This window comes from Halichoeres trimaculatus, unplaced genomic scaffold, assembly GCF_033239565.1.
Source record: "Halichoeres trimaculatus isolate MK-OKI-2021-1 unplaced genomic scaffold, fHalTri1.1 fHalTri1_scaffold_18, whole genome shotgun sequence".
NCBI classification, from domain to species: Eukaryota; Metazoa; Chordata; class Actinopteri; order Labriformes; family Labridae; genus Halichoeres; species Halichoeres trimaculatus.
In genome coordinates this window covers 22,539,841-22,560,826 of record NW_027437196.1, presented here as the reverse complement: position 1 = coordinate 22,560,826, position 20,986 = coordinate 22,539,841, and the positions used below count along the sequence as shown (strand labels likewise).

The 20,986-nt window shown below is 41.2% G+C and overlaps 1 protein-coding gene across 3 annotated transcripts in view; it reads right to left on the bottom strand.

Moving 5' to 3' along the window:
- Positions 1-4,903: 4,903 nt before the first annotated feature.
- LOC141807393 (WD repeat-containing protein 37-like) overlaps positions 4,904-20,986 on the bottom strand; it is a 29,111-nt gene continuing 13,028 nt past the window's right edge. For all 3 annotated transcript variants that reach the window (XM_074693366.1, XM_074693367.1, XM_074693364.1), the window contains exons 11-14: positions 19,745-19,886; positions 10,167-10,301; positions 8,288-8,402; positions 4,904-8,026 (exon numbers count right to left, since the gene is read on the bottom strand). In XM_074693366.1, coding sequence (XP_074549467.1) covers positions 7,895-8,026; positions 8,288-8,402; positions 10,167-10,301; positions 19,745-19,886 — 524 coding nt within the window. In that variant the 3' untranslated portion in view covers positions 4,904-7,894. The remainder of the gene's footprint in view (positions 8,027-8,287; positions 8,403-10,166; positions 10,302-19,744; positions 19,887-20,986) is intronic.

Below are 20,986 nucleotides of genomic sequence, written 5' to 3'. Positions count from 1 at the left end.
TCTCATCCCTGACCCGGAGAGGGCACTCCACCCTTTTCCGGCTGAGGACCATGGACTCGAATTTGGAGGTGCTGATTCTCATCCCTGCCGTTTCACACTCAGCTGCAAACTGATCCAGAGAGAGTTGAAGGTCACGGCTTGATGAAGCCAACAGGACGACATCATCTGCAAAAAGCAGTGATCCAATCCTGATGTCACCAAACCGGACCCCCTCGACACCCCGGCTGCGCCTAGAAATTCTGTCCATAAAAGTTATGAACAGAATCAGTGACAAAGGGCAGCCCTGGCGGAGTCCAACCCTCACTGGGAACAAGTCCAACTTAATGTCAGTAATGTGGACCAAGCTCTGGCACCGGTCGTACAGGCAACAGACTGCTCGTAACAAGCAGCCCGACACCCCATACTCCCGGAGGACCCCCCACAGGACTCCCCAAGGGACACGGTCGAATGCCTTCTCCAAGTCCACAAAACACATGTGGACCGGTTGGGCAAACTCCCATGTACCCTCGAGGACCCTGCTGAGGGTATAGAGCTGGTCCACAGTTTCACGGCCAGGACAAAAACCACATTGCTCCTCCTGGATCCTAGGTTTGACAATCCTATGGACCCTCCTCTTCAGTACCCCTGAACAGACCTTACCAGGGAGGCTGAGGAGTGTGATCCCCTGTAGTTGGAACACACCCTCTGGTCCCCCTTCTTAAAAAGAGGGACCACCACCCCAATCTGCCAATCCAGAGGCACTGTCCCCCATGTCCACACAATGTTGCAAAGTCGTGTCAGCCACGACAGACCCACAACATCCAGGGCCTTAAGGAACTCTGGGCAGATCTCATCCACCCCTGGGGCCCTGCCACCGAGGAGCTTTTTAACCACCTCGGCAACCTCAACCCCAGAGATAGAAGAGCCCACCCCTATGTTCCCAGGCCCTGCTTCTTCCAAGGAAGGCGTGCCAATGGGATTGAGGAGGTCTTCAAAGTATTCTTTCCAACGATCCGCAACATCCAGAGTCGAGGTCAGCAGTGCACCATCCCCACTGAACACAGTGTTTACAGTGCACTGCTTCCACCTCCTGAGATGCCGAATGGTGGTCCAGAACCTCTGCTGCCTCAGGAGTTCCACATGCCAAAAGGCCCAATAAGACTCCTTCCTCAGCTGGATGGCATCCCTCACCGCTGGTGTCCACCAGCTGGTTTGGGTATTGCCACTTCGACAGGCACCAACCACCTTACGGCCACAGCTCCGATTGGCCGCGTCAACAATGGAGGCACAGAACAAAGCCCATTCAGACTCAATGTCCCCTTCCTCCCCGGGAACACAGTTGAAGCTCTCCCGGAGGTGGGAGTTAAAGGGCTTTCAGACAGGAGACTCTGCCAGACGTTCCCAGCAGACCCTCACAGTACTTTTGGGTCTACCATGTCTGACCGGCATCTTCCTCCACCATCGGAGCCGACTCACCACCAGGTGGTGATCAGTTGACAGCTCGGCCCCTCTCTTTACCCGAGTGTCCGAGACATGCGGCTGCAAGTCCAATGACACGACTACAAAGTCAATCATCGAACTGCGGCCTAGAGTGTCCTGGTGCCAAGTGCACATATGGACACCCTTATGCTTGAACATGGTGTTCATTATGGACAATCTGTGACAAGCACAGAAATCCAACAACAAAACACCACTCGGGTTCAGATCGGAGGGGGCCGTTTCTCCCAATCACGCCCCTCCAGGTCTCACTGTCATTGCCGACGTGAGCGTTGAAGTTCCCTAGTAAGACAAGGGAATCCCCAGACGGAGCACTCTCAAGCACTCCCTCCAAGGACTCCAAAAAGGGTGGATACTCTGAACTGCTATTTGGACCATAGCCACAAACAACAGTCAGGATCCGTCCCCCCACTTGTCCACCAGGGTGAACTCCAATGTACAGGCACCGAGCCAGGGGGCAATGAATATCGCCACCCCTGCCCGCCACCTCTCACCCTCGACAACTCCAGACTGGAAGAGAGTCCAACCCCTCTCGAGAAGGCTGGTTCCGGAGCCCTCGCTATGTGTCAAGGTGAGGCCGACTATATCTAGCCCAAACTTCTCAACCTCGCGCACCAGCTCAGGCTCCTTCCCCGCCAGAGAGGTGACATTCTACGTACCTAGAGCTAGCTTCTGCAGCCGAGGATCAGACCGCCAAGGTTTCTGCCTTCGGCTGCCGCCCAAGTCACTGCACCCGACCCCTATGGCCCCTCCTGGGGGTGGTGAGCCCACGGGAAGGGGGTCCCATGTTACCTCTTCGGGCTGTGCCTGGCCGAGCCCCATGGGAATAGGCCCGGCCACCAAGCGCTCGCCATCGAGCCCCACCCCCAGGCCTGGCTCCAGGAGGGGGTGCTGGTGACCCACATCCGGGCAAGGGAAAACTGGTACCATTGTTTTTGCTCATCATTAGGGGTCTTTATGAGCTACACTTTCTCTGGTCCCTCCCCTAGGACCTGTTTGCCATGGGAGATCCTACCAGGGGCATAAAGCCCCCGACAACTTAGCTCCTAGGATCATTGGGACACACAAACTCCTCCACTGCGATAAGGTGGTAGCTCACTCATGGCGGGGTGGGTATATTTATGTGTTGAAAATGTCTGAACTTTCTTCTTCTGGCTAACTTTTTTTTTAACTCAAGCATAAAAACTTTTGCAGAAGTTAATCATGTGTACTCTCACTGATTTTAGCACTTCATGGAGAATAACCACACTTTACAGCGGAAGCCTGTGAATTCTATCCATCAGTGCAGCCGACATATGCTCTTAAAAAAGAAAAGAGTGTAACAATGAAATGCTATGCAAATTAGTAATCCAAAGTGTTATATCAGCCTGGTGTCGGATAACACTGATATTATTCACCCACCTTCTGGATTCCCTTTCATTGACAGAAGACATCATTACTCTTCTCTGCAGCAGGGTTTACGTCCAGATTTCTAAAGTCTGATTCTAATAACTGATACATATCATATAGAGCTAAAGAAGAGGGTGGCTGAGGTTGGTGTTAAAGAAGATGAAAAGGGGACACAGCAGGCTGTAAAAAGAGGAAATCACATTTGACACAATAGAGAAACAGATCAGGGGATGAAGTTTGATCCAGTTTTTCACCATTTTAATCTGGTGAACAATAATTTAATGTATTAATCTAAAATCATATTTCCTCAGAGTTTTCCTGGTACGAGGGGTGAGCTGGACTTCTCATTTCACCTGCAGATTAAAATAACACAGATATCTGCAGGCGACAGATTGATTTCTCTGAATGAACTGGAGAAACATCGGCTGTGTAGACACAAAGAGTTCTTCAACACTTGAAGAGATAAGGCTAATGTATGTTTTATTAATGCAGCGGTAAAGCAATTCAATTAGATTTCCTGCTTCTTTTAACTCAGCCTGACTGTTTGAGGAAAAACCCGAAGCCAACTTTTAGTCCATTCATCCCTAGCTAGAGCAAACGCAAGATCATTTCCAGCACTCAAGTTTACATGGGTCCATTTTAGACTTTAAAAATAAGTCAATAATTAAACTTTCATTTCTTTCAATAAACCTATAATCTATATCTTCTTCATGTATTAATTACAAGGCTGACTTCTCAAAATTAAACATTTCATCTTGTAATCTTGACTTAAAATCTCATGGAATTATTTTGACTATTTTAATTACTTTTAATTAATTATCTACCTCAGAATTTTTAACTGACAAAAAGTAGATTTTCTGTCTTACACATCTTTTTATTTTGACCTTGTCCCTTAAGTCTAAGATTAATTTGGCGTTAAATTGATTTCTTTTACCATCTTATTTTACTATTCTTATGCCTTTAATGATTTTCATTTTATTTTATTGATCTTTTTTTTCTATTTTTATTATTAACATATTTATATTATAAGTCTTTTTGCATTTAATGGTCATCATTACTGCCTGTCTTAATCTTTTAGTTTTTAGCTCCAGTGTTTCCTCAAGGGGCCCTCCACACCGAGAGTTGTGTCTGGTCTGCCCACGGGGATGTCGTCTTGGAGATCCCTGGTCTGTCCAGGCTGTGGGGAGAGGTCTCTGTGGCAGTGCTCCCTGTGGCTGTGGACTACGGAGGGAGGGACAGCTTTCATTTTTTATTGTTTCACTATTTTGTTATTTTATTTATTTGTGTGAAGCACTTTGAGATGCATTTTAATATGTCAGAAAAGTGCTATATTGATTAAGTTTGATTTGATTTGATAAGTGAGGCTTTAAATCTTATAACTTATATCTTATACTTAGCATTTTATGTTTCATAATAATGATCTTGTATCCCTTATTTTAAATTTTATTTAATTTTATTTTATACTAAAGATCTTTTATATTTAAACCACAACTTAACATGAGCGTTAACTTTAGTCTCTGAGGCTGGGCTTCATCTTTCTTTCACAGCAGCTGAATTAAACAAGATAAATTATAACCATTCAAGGACTTTCATCTACAGCAATATTTCTCAAATTGTGGTCCAGGGACCACCAGTGGTGTGCCAGTGCCCCATGGTTTTGATGGTCAGCCAAAACCATGAGTAAATTTTTTTTTTTTTTTACATAAAATATTTACAAAAAAAAAAAAAAAAAAAAAAAAAAAAACAATGAGAAGAATTATTCTAAAAACATTGTCATGTACATCCGTTTTCTATCTGGGCTGTTGTTCAGGGGCTTTTTGCTTTGTCTGAGTTTTCTGGGGGGATATAAGTGGTCCTTAATCTGAAACAATTGGAGAATGACTGATCTACAGCATACCTTCCCGTTAAGTATAATGCACAGATAAAACTGAGCAAAGTTCCATGTATCCAAATAAAAGTTGGACTATTGTGATTCTTCGTTTTCACATGATATTTACTGGAAACAAAAGTTCACTGTAAGCAGCAGACACACAGAGGATCTGGGTTATTGCTTCTGTATTTGGATCAACTAAAAAGCAACATTTACAGCAAGAGGTAAAGCAAAGGCTTCAGCTGTGTTCAGACCAAAAACAAAGGAGCATGAATAAATAAACACAGGCAGCGCAAAGATGAAACTTCTTTCACTTTAAGGCAAAACTTCCAAGAGGTTGCGTCGCCAAAACCTTGTGCTGCAAAAAAAAAAAGACATGAGAGAGTTCAGGCTTTTGAAACTCTGCATCATGTTAAATTATTTGAGCCTGTTTGTTCGGATTCATTCACAGTAAAATGGTTTGTAGAACGAGTCAGACTGAAACTGACGTGATTTGCTAGATATGGAGAACCTGGGATCCGACCAGAGTGAATATTTGTGTATTTTCTCTTACTGATGGGTGAAAACACAAAGAAATTGCTGTGTGAGTGACCCAAGCTGCATATCTGCTTCCTTTTTAGTCTGAAAACAGCTCAAGATTTTAACGCAGAGTGTAAACACACGAACATTGTATCAATAGGCTGTTTCTGAAGCATGGGAACGAGCAGAAACACACAAGTTCACTTTGGGATTACAGCAGCACGGGGCTGGAGGAGAGGTGGGTTTGTATATCACTGACACGAGGGCTTTTAGGCGCAGATTATGGCTGAAGTAGCGACATCTTAACCTGAAACATGTACAGAGTATAATCGTTTGAACACATCCTACTCACACACCTACAGAGGACACAAGAGTGCAGTTGTTTTCTTGTTATTGCTATGCTCGTGACACTTGGCAGAATAAAGCAAAGAATAAAAACTTAAACCTACTGTAAACATGGAACAAGGCAGAGTTACAGTATCATACATTTGAAATATCAACAACTCAAAGTTGAAATATGGAGGCTGGAGGTGATTGAAAGCATTAAAAGGTTGACAGGTATTCAAACCTTCACTCAGGACAGCAGATCCTGTTTTAAGACAACTGAACGACCCCGCTGCCTGTGAGCTGCACGGGCCATCTGGCAGGCTTCATCATGATATGTTTGCTTCATGGTATGAAAAATATTCAAAGTCTGGATAAATGGGTACAAACATTTCACAGAACCGTGTTATCTCTGCCAAACTCCGCCCAAAAGAGGCGGATAACTGTAAGACACTAACTCCAGGAACTGAACAACCTGCAGGTCACTTCATGAGGCCACAACATAATATATATATGTATATATACATCACTTCTTATAACTTATACTACAAGCTCTGCAGGCCTCATTACTGTACTAGTAGAACTTTACAGGTAACATCGCAAACTGAGTGTATCCACATGCAACATTTCAGCAGTAACTTAATAGTGAGGTGAGCAGCAGCTGGTGACTGTGGAGTCAAATATGACAGACTTAAAAAAAAAAAAAAGAAACTAAGGATCTGCTTAGCCACAATTCACGATTCATGCTAATAAGAGAGAGGGGTTTGGAAAGAGGAGAGCAGCTCTGTGGCCTCAGACACACTATAAACATCACACAAAGCTCTGGTTCTCAGCTGGTCAAGCCTCTGGACCCTCCACTGACTCCTTCACAGAAACCTCATCCCAAACTTCTTTATTTCACATTTAACAACCAGCGTTAAGGTGCATTACTACCACCTGTGCTGGAGCGTAAACAACTATCCTACCACTGCATCATATCAGCACGTCTTTCAAAAGAAAGCTGCACCAGACTTTATCAGGCACACATCCAGGACTCACTGAAAAAGGGTTATCAGACCCACTTCAAAGTCCTGCCCCACCAGTTGAGAACAAAGAACTTAAAGGGTTATTCAGGTTTTTTGTATCTTGAATCCTATTCTTACACATTTTCAGGGTTTTAGTAACAAACAGGTTTCAAAACCTCTGGATTAGCTTCAGATTGCTGCATCCAGCAGCAGTGAAACAGGCTGTGATGACTTGAATGAAATCCTTTGCAGAGCAGATGCTCACGAAAGATTAATAACTGTTGATTTTCACTCTTAATCCTACCAAAGCTGCGAATGAGGAACATCTGATTTGTCTTATTTTTGGTGCCACCTGTGGGCAAAAATGTGCATCTTATGCCAAAATACCACTTTCTGACACAAATTTCACCCCTCCTTGCAGCAGCAGAGGCATCACATGTCATATATATCAACAAAAAAACAGTCAACCTTAAACTGATGGTTGAGTTTGATGTTGTAGATCATGATGTTGTAGGTCATAAAAAAAGAATCTGGATCAATAACAATTGTTTCAGAACTAGTTTACACTCCTCACAGGAGCTTTGAGGCTAACAGCGATCAGGGGCGTGGACAATTAGCCCAGGAAGGAAAGCTTTACCATCAACTCCACCTCTATGCCTGTTTCTAAATTAATCAGGGGTTAGCTTGAGTTAGCTTTTCCCATATGGTCGCCATCATCTTTGGGCCTCCTCAAAAGCCATTATGGGACGTTGCTTAGATGACGTCCATGCTTTATATGTCGGTGGTTTGTCACAAGAATCACTCGGAGGAACGATCAAACCAACCAATGAAACGTGATAAACTAATAGCACCTTTGTTCAGAGAGATTAAATGATTACTCTTGTAAATGGAGGCTGGCATCTTCTCAAAAAGAAATGTTAGAGACTGTTCCTGAAAAAATGAAGGCATCTAAATGTTCAGTCAGAACAACAACCAGAGCTTCTCAGCGACAAAGAAAAAAACTTTTATAGGAATATTTGATAAACTGTAAGGATTGTTTCCCAGTCTCTTCAGCCTGATTCACCTCTGTAGGCTAAAGAAATTTGTTGTGGACCTTAAATGTGTAAAAATAGGGACCAGACTGATCATATACCGCTAACATTAGTTTCCTAAAAACAATAAACTACTGTTACAGTCACACACTTGAGCAGCCTAAAGTGAGAGGAAAACATGCCAACTAAAAAGCTTCACAGATTAAACACAGAGGCCACAGATGACAGTGTTTCTCCTGCGTCAGTGTGTGTGTGTCTGTTGTGTTTGTGCGTCAGTGGCTTCATTTCTCCTGCAGCAGGGCGGGGATGTTGATGTTCCAGCCGATGGCCTGCCGGTCGAAGCCGCAGGTGAAGAGGTTACACGACTGGTTCTCCTCATTCCACGCTGTACAACAAACCATACGCCTGTGACCCTGCACACACACACACACACAAAAACATTTACAGTTCAGTGTTCTGTTTTAACATTAAAATAGTAGATTTAGCCTGTTTGACATCTCAAGTCTGACATTTTGGGCATTGCTATCTTTGTTCTGATTGAAGGAGGAGGAGGAACTATTTCTCTAAGACTACTATGCATCAGACTACAATCAGAACTTTCACCCCCAACGTTTTCTATATTTGTTATTCCCAAATGATTCACTAAATGTATACTTCGTTATTTCTATTCTTACCATCCTGCTGCTGCGTGGAAGTCTGGCCAGTCTCACGCCGTTCATGTCGAACAGCCGGACTTGTCGATTGTCGTGTGGTAGAGCGATGATCCTTTGGTTAGCAGAGACGCTGATCCTGTAAGATAAAATTCACAACCAGGTAGAATCTAAATGAAAATGTGTTTATCCTTTTACAAAGCTTTCCTCTTTAACTGCAGGTCTGATTGTAGTGTACTTTTTTTTTTTCATCATTTTTTTTTTTGTTATTTTTTTAAAGACCTGCAGTGCACTGCAGTAACAACTGATTGACACAAGTTAAGGCATATCATAAACAATAAGAAAAAATAATGATGAAGTAATAGTCTTTCTTTAAAAAACTATGGCTGTTTTTTAAACCACCTACTACGTACTACACGTAAATATAGTATGTAGTAGGCACTACATACTGCCTACTGCTTTTGCTTGTAGTATGTAGTATGACTGTTCTGTTGGGTCTGTTTTGTAGTATACTACTCTGGTTTCCAGTCAGGCGGAGCTACAGATGATGTTTTGTGGGGGTTTTTTTTGCCTTTATTATAAATGTATAAAACAATCTATGGGCAGATCTCAGCATTTTAGTTATTTTCTTAATCATATCACACAGAATCATCATACTTGATTTCCTATCTTACACCAAAAGTTATATCGTTAACTGAAAATAAATCTGATTGTAAAAACACTTCTTGAAATCCATGTATGTTTTAAAAAGTGAATTAGTGGTTCATATGGGCTTTAATGAATTTGTAGAAGTAAACACCTCTTTTTCGACTGGAAGTGACAAGATTTACTTGTGTTTCTTTTTCATTATTTCATTCCTATCTCACAAACTGTCGAACTAAAGTGTTGTTGTATTGTAGTTGTAATGCCAACTCATTCCAGTAGATGGCAGTAGTTCACCAAAACCTGCCACCGGCATAGACAGTGTTAGCGCTATGCATTGTGGGAAACAGTATGCGGGGTAGACTGGTCTGTTACATACTGAGAAATTTTCCTGGATCAGACATCCAGGCGTTTTTGGCTCATTGCAAATTTTGCAAGTTTTTGTATACTACCTACCACATACTGAATTTCAGCCAAAATAGTAGGTACTGCTAGTGTAGTAGGCAGTTTGGAAAACAGCCACAGTCTCAAAAGCTGCAACACGGTGAAAAGCAATAAAATTACAAGTAAAACCCCAAGCAGAGCCGTCACACGGACTGTGCCAACTGTGCACCTGCACTAGACCTCGCACCACCAGAGGGCCTCACCTGCAATCCTGCTTTAATGAGTGATGTAGAAAAAGAGGCTGTGCCCATGTGACTGTGATCTATGTGCATATCGCCCAGTGATGGCCCTGACCCTAAGTCACCAAGATGGTTTACAAACCATTTGAAGTCTGTATTTAATCGAAATAGAGCCAAGGCTACATGCTAACATTAGAGAATATGATATTTTGGTATACTGTAACATTACATTCAATGTCAACCACCTGTTTCAAATTTTGTGACAGGGACAGCAAAATGTCCCCAAACAATTCAGAGAAGCCGCGGAAATGGGACAAGGACCAAAACCAGTACTGGATAGACGTAATCTCCAAGACATTTTCCCCCTTGGTATGATGTCTGAGTAAAGTGGTCACCATGTGAATTAAACATGATGGATTATAATCAAATTATTCAAACCTTAATGAATAAATCACAACTATTTTTCGCCTTTCTTCCTCATTTTTGAGAATGAATTTGATATAAAAATATTTTAAAACAATCATCCTGTTTTAAAGACTAGAGAGCAGCCAATCCACATTTAATCTAAGGTCAAACCTTTACAGGTACCTTGTAAATAACTTCACCGACACCTGTCAGAGAGTCTGTCTCTCACCCACCTGTTCACAGCTGAGTCAGTGCGGATGGTTGCAATGGGCGACCTCATGTTCTTCAAGTCCCACACCTTGACAGTGCGATCATCACTTCCTGAAACCACATTGTCTCCGACTGTGAACACCGCTGACGTCACCGTGCTGAAAGACGAGAAGACACAGAAGTGAGAAGTTACTCCTGGGGCCTCTGCTGTTTAACATTTATATGCTCCCATTGGCTCAGATTATAAAAAACAACAAAGTCAGTTACCATAACTATGCTGACGACACACAGTTATACATTTCAGTGTCACCAGGTGATCATGGCAGCATACAGGCTCTGGGTAAATGTATTGAACAGATCAATGATTGGATGAGCCAAAACTTCCTCCAGCTTAACAAAGATAAAACTGAGGTTGTTGTTTTTGGAGCCAAATCAGAGAGAGTCAAAGTCAGTGAGCAGCTCCAGATGTTACAGTTAAAAACCACTGACCATGCCAGAAACCTGGGCGTGATCATGGACTCAGATCTGAATTTTAACAAGCACATTAAGACAGTTACAAAGTCGGCCTACTATCACTTAAAGAATGTGTCCAGGATTAAAGGACTGATGAGTCAGCAGGACTTGGAAAAACTGGTCCATGCTTTTATCTTCAGTAGGCTTGATTACTGTAACAGCGTCTTTACAGGTCTCCCTAAAAAATCAGTCAGACAGCTGCAGCTGGTTCAGAACGCTGCTGCTCGAGTCCTCACGAAGACCAAGAAAGTGGATCACATCAGTCCAGTTTTGAGGTCTTTACACTGGCTTCCTGTTTGTAAGAGGATAGAGTTTAAAGCACTCCTGTTGGTTTACAAAGCTCTGAATGGACGAGGGCCAAAATACATCAATGATCTTCTGATCCCGTATGAACCACCAAGACCACTTAGGTCTTCTGGATCAGGTCTGCTTTCAGTCCCCAGAGTCAGAACCAAACATGGAGAGGCAGCATTCAGCTTCTATGCTCCAAATATCTGGAACAAGCTGCCAGAAAATATCAGGTCTGCTGAAACTCTGAGCTCATTTAAATCCAGGTTGAAGACCCACTTTTTTACAGCTGCCTTTTATTAGAGCATTTTAACATTCATTTTAATATCTTTTTAATATCTTGCCTTTAATTTTGCACTGCAAATTTTATCCTAAAATCTGTTTTTATCTTAAAATCTGTTTTTCAAATCTGTTTTCAAATCTGTTTTAATCTTTTGTTTGTTTTTTGTTGTTGTTTTGTTTTATTGTATCATTTTAATTAATCTCCTTTTTAATTGAATTTTAATTGTTTTCTATAATTTGTTCTGCCTGTAAAGCACTTTGAATTGCCTTGCTGAATTGTGCTTTAGAAATAAACTTGCCTTGCCTTGCCTTGCCTAACACTCAACCCCACACAATCCAAAGAGGAAGAAGATCACGAGACAGAACAAATGTGCTTTCAATTCTACTGAGAGTTTGAAGAGTGAAAACTTCACTCACATACTCTGTAATTACTCACACACCTAAAGGATCACACACACAGTCAGGCAGTGCAGTATGTAGATAAAGTCTGAACTTTCCAAAGGGGAGAGAGGTGACTTCATAAAGTTAGCACTGAATGTGATTTCACTTGAAAAGGTCTCAAAGTGTCACCTCAGAAGAGGAGGAGGAGGAGGAGGAGCAGAGGTGTGGAGATTTGACACCTGTGCTGCTTCCTTGTCACAGGGTTTGAACACCTTGGTTTGTCAAATAACAGACTGACGGTGTTCACACCAATGAAGGTGTCTCAGCTCTTAAAGAGCTGCTTAAACTTTGTTATCTATCTCAATCTGTCTCCTGCACTCTGGTGAGGGAAGCTACTTTCTATTCAAGCCAATGAAGATCACACTCAGTGTGCGCTACACTGTGAGTTGAAAGCAGTGATAGGAACTGCTTTACGCTGTTTAAATGAACTTATAATCTGTTTGATATGTAATATACTGCTATTTTGAATATTCAATTCATCACAGTTGGCTCTTACAGGACACATTAAGGGCATAAAAGCTTTTTTTAAATGCACCCATCCTCTTCCGTCTTTCTCACCCTACACCAGCCTGGATGTGGCTCCACAGAGGCCTAAGACGACAGTCAATAAATCAATTAATCGTTGCATAAATGAAATGAACTCAATAATTTTGCCAGCCTCAATATATCACCATGTGGATGCGTGTTTGTTTTTGTAGTATGGGATGAAGCTGATGAAGCCTAATGGATGAGAAGAGAAACTTCTTCACAAACTCTGAACAGTCCGGTTTCCTCGGTTTGGAGCGTTCAGAATAAATCTGAACGCTGAATGAGTGAGATTTTACATGAACACAGAAAGTGTAGATTGCTACATCACAGAAGAAATGCTGCCCTTTAACACAGTTTTTTATTCAAGAGTAATTCTTGACTGAGAGCTTTTTTTATATTTTTTACTGTTTGTTTTTTGGTTGTTATAAAGTTATTGATATTTCAATAACATTAGTAAAAATACCCTTAAACATTAAAAGTGTATTGCATTTGAAAGAGTGCATTGCATAATTATGATATACATTTTTTATATTGGTGGTTAATTTGGTCTCAAAAAAAGTAGGGCTGGGCAACAATTAAAACTTTTAATTGTAATTAATCGCGTGATTTCCCTGATTAATCATAATTAATCGCATTGTGAAAGTGCCATAACATCTGTCATGCAAACACTAAATCAGTACTTGTTATACAGTAATAGTTAAATCACATATTTAGTGCAAAATGCAAATACAAAATTAAAGCTTATTGCCACTGTCAGGGCATTAATGTGATACTCCGGGATGGAACAAGTTGGGTCCTATCACAAGGTTTAGGGCAGAAATTACCCCTACAGCAGTGTTTTTGTGCAGCAGAAGCCCAGAGCGCTCGTCAGACGGTTTCCTCTGCACTCAGATGGGGCCAATTTTTACTTGACCAAAAACACAAATAAATGGACTCCCACCGAAAAAATCTGATATCGGTCTGCATTCACGCATTATTTAGAGAATTTTCAGTTGCTTTCACACAAAAACACCACTAAACAAGGCTCTAGTTCTCATCGTGTCTCTTCGTCCTGGCAGACTACCTGCGTTTGTTTATATCTGGTACGCCGGCGTGCACGCGGACTGATACACTAAGCGGCGAGTGCCTTTAAGTTCCGTGGCCTTGCCCCTCTTCTCCATGCTTGTTTTGGTTACTCATCGTGTTTTTCCGCCAATTTCACTTCCTCCTCCACAGCGGTCAGCAACAGACATTTACAAAATAAAAGCATGTGAGCAACATGCACTAATGTGCGATAAAATATTCAATGGCGGTAATAGATTGACGGGTAAACGCGAAAATAACACGTTAACTTGCCCAGCACTAAAAAAAATATTGTCAATAATATCGTTTATCGTCAATAATTGTGGGACAATATATTGTCCAGCAAAATTTATCCACCCAGGCCTGGCCAGTCTATTTCTCCATGTATCCCTACAGAGAGGGGTTCAGTCTCTCCTCCATTTTGTTCCTTCTCACTCATGTAAGGCAGCTTTTAGAAAAAAAACCCTAATTATTGGTTCAGATTAGCTTCACACACACACCAGCATTGTCTGGAGTTTCCCACCTATTTTCACTCTGTGAAACTGGCTTCCTTCTTAATTCAAAGTGACACAGCATTAAGGGCTGATTAGAGGACTAAACTTTGTCCCATTAGAGAGGCTGAGGCTGGAGGAAACTGCTGCATCGTTACAGAAACCCTCTGACATTGCAGGGAACAGCCCACCAGGGAATACAGAGGGAGGAGAGGTGGGTGGGAGGTGTAATCAGACAAGGTAATTGATTAAAGGGTTGATTAAGGTTAAAGGGTGTGTAGATGAGGTGGTGAGGGAGGAGGGGGTGCTCTGTGTTACTTAATGCTGCCTCTGCAGTGAGTCTGACAGCCAAGGTCAAGACTCCTTATGATCTGAGACCTCAGGAGCTGGAAGGAGAGGAACAGAGGGAATCAAGGAAGATTAATTCCTCCAAAAAGAAAGGTCCCATTTGCTTTTTGGACTCATGATGTCTCCATGAAGACAATTCACAAATTAGAATAAATATAGAACAGCAGGTGCTGATTGTACACAGAAACAGTCCATGTGGAGAACAAAAAAGGTGGAAACAATCAGTTACTGTATAATATAACCCCAGACCCACTGCCAGTCACAGATTATGGATTAAGCTCAAACAATCTCTGTAAATAAATACTTCCTGAAAACTGCTGCATTAAATCCTCCAAAGTTGACATTTGGATTGTAAACAAAGTAACACACAGAAATGAAATTGCTGGCAAAAATTTCTGCTTTAGAAATTCTGAAGCGCAGATGGCCTGGTGCTTTAGGTCAGGCTCTATGGGGTTCGCCCTCACATGGGTGGCCCGGGTCCTGTGGCCTCTTTCCTGCGTATCACTCCCCACTCTCGCCCTGTTTCCTGCTCTATCCACTGCCTCCCTCTATCCAATTAAAGGCATAAAAAGCCCAAAAACAGAAAAGAATTTCAGAAATTCTGTTTTCATGGACGGCGACAAAGGAGGCCGTGAAAAGATTGACAACTGCTCCTGAGAGGGAAAATATCCTGCACATCGCAAACAAAGACACAATCATACACACACCAAAGACGGGAAACTCAGCAAGTGTTTAGGATCTGCGATGGCGTATTGCGTTCACTTGAAAAAAAATCCTCCAGTTTTTCCAACATAAATATCTCATAAAAACAGGAATTTATTTTAGACTTTCCTGTTCAATGAATTACTATTGCCACAAAAACAGGATTTCCCATATTGCTCCACTGCATGACTCGTTGCTGGATGTTTCTGCAGCTTATCAGAGGAGCTGGGTAAATAAAGGTAGGGTTTTTAATGTGTTTTAATTAACAGTTACATGTTTCATGTTTCTTCATCGAGATGAAGAAACGAAAGATTTTCAGGAATGAAAAAAATCCTCTTTTTATGAGATAGTTATGTCGTAAAATGATGAATGCAATGAACCCCCATAAGAATCTTATTTTAGAACAAAATGATTTTTGTTTTTTTGTTTTTGAGATAAGAATAATGTTTTAATCCACAAAACTATTTCAAAGAAAACACCAGCACAGTGTCCGACTTGCAAAAAATAAATATTGTTCGATTCTGCAACGTTTTGGTCCTAGACCTTCATCAGGCAAACAATTGGATTTTTAGATGGACCAACTTAGCACACTAATAATCTGGTCCACTTCTTATATATCTTGTGACCTGTTCCTTGTGCTTCTTCATGTGTATATCTCTCAGCAAATCGATTTGAGGACACTATATGGGATCAGGATGAAAACGGGAATGGAGAACTTATTGCAAAAACTCAGACATTTTTTTTTAGTTGTTCTGAGATACTCGATGGGATTTTTATACCCTTATATTGTTCTTTGAGCATGTGAATGTGAACTTTGTATCTGTTTCTATTATTGTAACTCTGCTCTTTCAGCCAGGTAATTTAATCCTCATTACCTGTTCTGATCACTTCATGACGTCATGATAAGAAAGTGTCTGCAGATGTGAGGCACCACCTCCTATTTAACACGCTCCATCTAAAAATCCAATTGTTTGCCTGATAAAGGTCTAGGACCGAAACGTTGCAGAATTGAACAATATTTATTTTTGCAAGTCGGACAGTGTGCGGGTGATTTCTTGAAATTGCTCTACGGGATACCTGAACCTCCAGCGCACCTGTCCTAAAAAATAGATGTGCGAAGAACTTTTCCTTTTGTGAATCCACAAAACTATACAACTACATTTTTCAAACCAGATTTTTTTCTTCTCCTTACAAGCATCAGGCTCAGTTTTTGAAAACACATCTGCAGACTTTCACTGTTTTCTGTGAAATCAAATGAATAAATAAGGGAAACATTCCTCAGACTCTGTTTCAGATTCTATTTTTTTACATTTTCTGCCTTCCATCATCCTCGCTGCTCATCTGTGTGTTACATGAACCTTGTAGTTTTTATCCCTTTTTTGAGAGTTTTTAATGATTGATGCATGAATATCCCATGAAAATGCACTCATTGTTTGTGCGTGAGGATAAAAGGTAAATGCCTGAAAGATGAAATGTTGAAGAAAAAAGTGGAGGTGAGGACGACTTAAAGAGGGTTTTTAAAGCACTTTGTTGGTTTGCTACGCTGCAGAAAAACTGACAGCCGCTGAGGAGCTTCTAAGTGCTGGTGAATTCCTCCAGAGAGAGGACGTCAAATCTGCACACACACATGCACACATGCACACATACACTCCTCACAGCCACTATCAGATGTCAGTGCGAGCAGCTGATGGCGTCAGAGACAAACGGGACATGGCGTTGCGTTTGTAGAGCAAGTCTTCTGTCAATTCTTGTTTGCACTCGGCCGTCTTGTGAGCTCATGTTCAGTCGTCGTTGCTCTGTAATTACAGCGCGGTGGTGGGATGGAGAGTGTGCGCTGCACTTTTAGCCGCGGCAGTTCGCTGTCAGGAAGCGTTAGCAGTAATTGCGGGTGAAGTCAGTTGAAACAAGGGGCTGTCTCCTCTCCAGCTCTCAGCCTTTTCTGTCTTTGAGACTGTTCACACACTGCTCTCTGTCTCTTCCAGAAGAAGGGGGGTAAAACATTTAGCATTTTTCAAAAATCAGGCGGAGGCAAGGCAGAGACACAACAACCTATTATCATCTGGTTAAACTAAACAAGCTCATGAGTAAAGAGACTCAATTGTCCTCTACAGAGGAGGAGTGTCAAGAGAAGCCAATACATAAACTTTCCAGAGCCTCACAAGGAGAAATATCAGAGCATCAAGAGCTACCACACAGACGTCTCCAGGAGGGAGACAACACCTGTGCATTCCTTGTGTCACAACACTCCTGAACCAGAGTCGTCAGGGGGGTCTTACCTGGGTCAAGGATAGGGATGGGTACCTTCCGTGTTTAAAACAATACAGTACCAATGCCCGGTACCTGGTAATCGGTACCGGTACTCAACGGTACCAATTTTCGGTACTTTTTTGTGTGTATGTGGTAAAAATTATCAATTTGTTTTAAAATAAGATATCATTTTTTTCAATTGGGCATATTTATTTTTCAATATATAACCTTGCAATGCTGTGTTCATGTCCAGCATGGAAAATCACCTACTCTTCCACCCCCTCACAGTCAAAAGGATGCATCTAGGTACCTAAACATGGTACCTTTTGATATTAAGTGAATCGATACCCGGTACTTTCAACTGAACGGTCGGTACCTTTAAAAGTACCTAATCCGGTACCCATCCCATCTCCAGTCAAGGAAGGAAAGAACTGAACTATAGAGTGTTTTCACGAAGTCCAGAGTAAAGTTTCCACAGTCTGTGATGGGTTTTTCAGATTTCATTTCAAATAGGACTTGGCACCTGCCTGCGAAACTACCGCTCAATGACCATGACTGACCAGCCTACCTGACCTGATCCCCAAGATCAGAAAAATTTGGGATATCTAGGACAAAACACCTGAGCCCAAATTCACAAAACAGCTGAAGGCCACATTCAAAGCTACCTGAGCCTTGATAACACCTGAGGTCACCTCAATGACACGCTGCACTGAGGCAGGAATTCATGATAAGGGAGCTTAGTGCTGGGAGTTTAAATAAAATTTTCAGGGATAGACATTTCATAGCAAATGCTTCAACTTTTTGAGATACTTGATGTCTGATTTTTATGAGCAGTAAGCCAAAATAACCAAATTAAAACAAAAAAGGCTGGAAATATTTCCTTCTGCATTTTATACAAAGAGAACATGAAAGCTGTGCTAAGGTTTGGGGGAACACAAACAAATGTTCACTGCATTCACTATCCATACTTCAAAAACGTGCTATAAGACTTATTCATAAAGTTGGACACCTGGATCACACCAACTCATTATTATCATTATCAAATCTCCTCAAACTTTTAGATATTGTTGAATGTCAAACTGCAACATTCATGTTCAAGTCAGAATAGCATTTACTACCTCCCAATTTCAAAAACAGTTAAAATGACGTGATTGGGGTTTTAATCTAAGGGGAGAGTTTTATCTGGAGACACTTACTGTTAGAATAACGATGAGGACATTTTCACTTTCAATCTATGGGGTTAAACTTTGTAACGGTCTGCCTGCAGATCTTAAACAGTGCCTTAACATTGTCATTTTGAAAAGAAATAAAGAAAGGGATTCTCACAAAATATAAGTTTGAAGACGGGGCTTTATAATCATTGTGTGATGGCAGGGAAGTCTGAGATCTTGATATTATATCATATTTTATCAAATTAAATTAAATTAAATTAAATTAAATTAAATTAAATTAATATGTATGAATATGTTTGCTGACTGGAATTTTCTCTTTTTCTTTTTTTACTCATCAATTAACAATGGAGAAGGGGTGGAAAATAATACGTTTTACTCCTTTTCACACTTTTTTGAAAATGTAAAAGAAGTTAGATCAGTGATTTAATAATTTGTTTTTTGTTTATATCTTACGTAAAATTGCAAAGTTTCTATGTTCCAACTTCTGTTTGCCAATTATTTTTTTCTTGCTTATTATTTTTCTGTTACATTTTTTTAAATAAACATCTTCAATCAATTAATTAATCAAGCTGACTCTTTTTTGAATTAAATAATCAAGATAAAAAGAACATTTTTCATAATATTCTAATATGCTTCGCACTGTCATTGCCATTTTTTCCTGCATACGCCAAATCCTGCTGATATATGATTGGTCCGTAGCCAGCAAACTTAAATTTCGAGCACTCCTCTACAAAACTCTACACCCCTGAGTGCAGATTCTGTGTTTTTAATGTGTAAATAGATATTTTCTGTGTAAAAGCTACAAAGCAGTCTGTAAGTGTTCACTGCTCTCTGCTCCAAAGACCACCAATGGCCTACAGGGAGGGAAAGAGAAAAGAAGCTGAGGGAAAGAAAAGGAGGAGGGCTAACAGAGAAACACTGCAGCTTAATCTCATTACACCCATTGTCTATGGTGGAGAATTAAAGTGGGATCTGCAGGAATTATACATGTTAGGGTCGTACATAATGAGCTCTATATAATCCCCACACTCAGAAGAAAAGGCTGCCAGCCAGCACACACATGTGAAAGTGCACACACACACATCCAGCCACACTCACACACACACACACATATTTCTTATGTCTTTAAAGAGTGCTGCCACTGAAAGCAACAGACGAGCCTGACTGTCATCATTTCGAAATGAGCGTCTGCAATTGAGTGTTAACAGCGAGCGAAGTGCCAAATTACACAGAGTGGAGGATTAACGCAGAAACGGACAGATAAATGAACAGGAGAGCGAAGGAAAGAAGAGAGGAGAGAGGGAATCAAAGCCACAAAGTGTAGAGAAGTGCTCGATAATGAATGAGAGGCAAGTGGAGGATTTGGCTTAGAGCAGAGAGGTCTGTGAATTAATGTGGCACTGTACAAAGAAAGGAAGGGGAGAGTGCAGGACAGAGATGTTACAGCACCACCCTGTGGATGAAAGACAGACTGCAGGGGCAAAGACACAACTCAGAGAATGAACTCCTGGAAGCTGCTGCACTCACTCGGTGTGTCCCTGGAAAACGTTGACAGAGTGGATAGAGGGGTCCCTGAAGTCCCACAGTCTGAAGGTGGTGTCTCTGGAGGAGGTGACCACCAGGCGCTGAGTGGGGTGTGTGCAGCAGTGAGTCAGCTCCTGGTCATGGCCTGCAAATGCACAGGGAAGTCAGCGTACCGGACAATACATGGCTTTCATGTCTTTCCTTTTACTGTTTTCTTTTGCCTTCATCTGTGAGAGACAGGCCTGAGAAGATGTAAGGGCACCAAATCCTGTCAGGACCAGAAATCAACCCCATAACCAGTGCAAAACAGGCAAACTGTTTGCTTGATGAAGGTCTGAGACCCTAACGTTGCGAATAAATGGTTTTCTCGCAAGTTAGACAGTGTGCGGGAGTCCACCTTCTTGCTTAAATCGTCCTTTTCCTCAGACGCACCTGTCTCCTTAATTTGATGTGCGAAGTACTCTTCTGTTTTATATTCCAGATCTTAGTATCCAGAATATTGCGATGATCTGGATCATACTTTTACATCTGTCAGAAATTATGGTGACCTTGTCTTGTATTGTTTTGCGAAGCAGCCCAACCATTTATCATGGAGTTATATACACATATGGTGATAATGGCCCTATCTCACAATGATAAATAATCTTTTAAAAACATCCTGGATCCAGATGGTGATTTGGATCACCTCCAAAATTTAATCAGTTCTTTCTTATCCCATTTTGAACATTTCCTGAAAAGTTCATCAAGATCTGTTTGTTACTTTTTGAGTTATATTGTTCACAGACAAACAGACAGACTAACAAACTCTCCCAAAACATAACCTCTTTGGTGGGGGTAATAAAATTATAATAACAAACTGAAGCCCATCAGAGCTTTTTACAGGAGTGCCTTAATATCTGTGCAACAATCCTGAGAAAGTCACCTCAACCTTTCTTCAATGACTCTGTTTTCTTTTTTGTTGAGGATTCAGAAAACAAGATTTAAGGAACTGCAGAAGAAGTAGTCACCATAAACTTCCCCAAAGTGTGCTTCTTTAGTTTAAATATGTTAATGTAGTTTATTACACATCGGTGTAAACAAACCTGTTTCTCCTTTTGCTTTTGAGAACCCAATGTTTGTCTAACTTTTTATAAAGTTTTGTTTTGTAATTAAAAATTAAATAATCAACAGTTTCTTTATAGTAATCAAATAAGTTTTTTTAACAAAAGAGAAGCCTGAGTGCAGGTCTTTGCATGATAAAATACT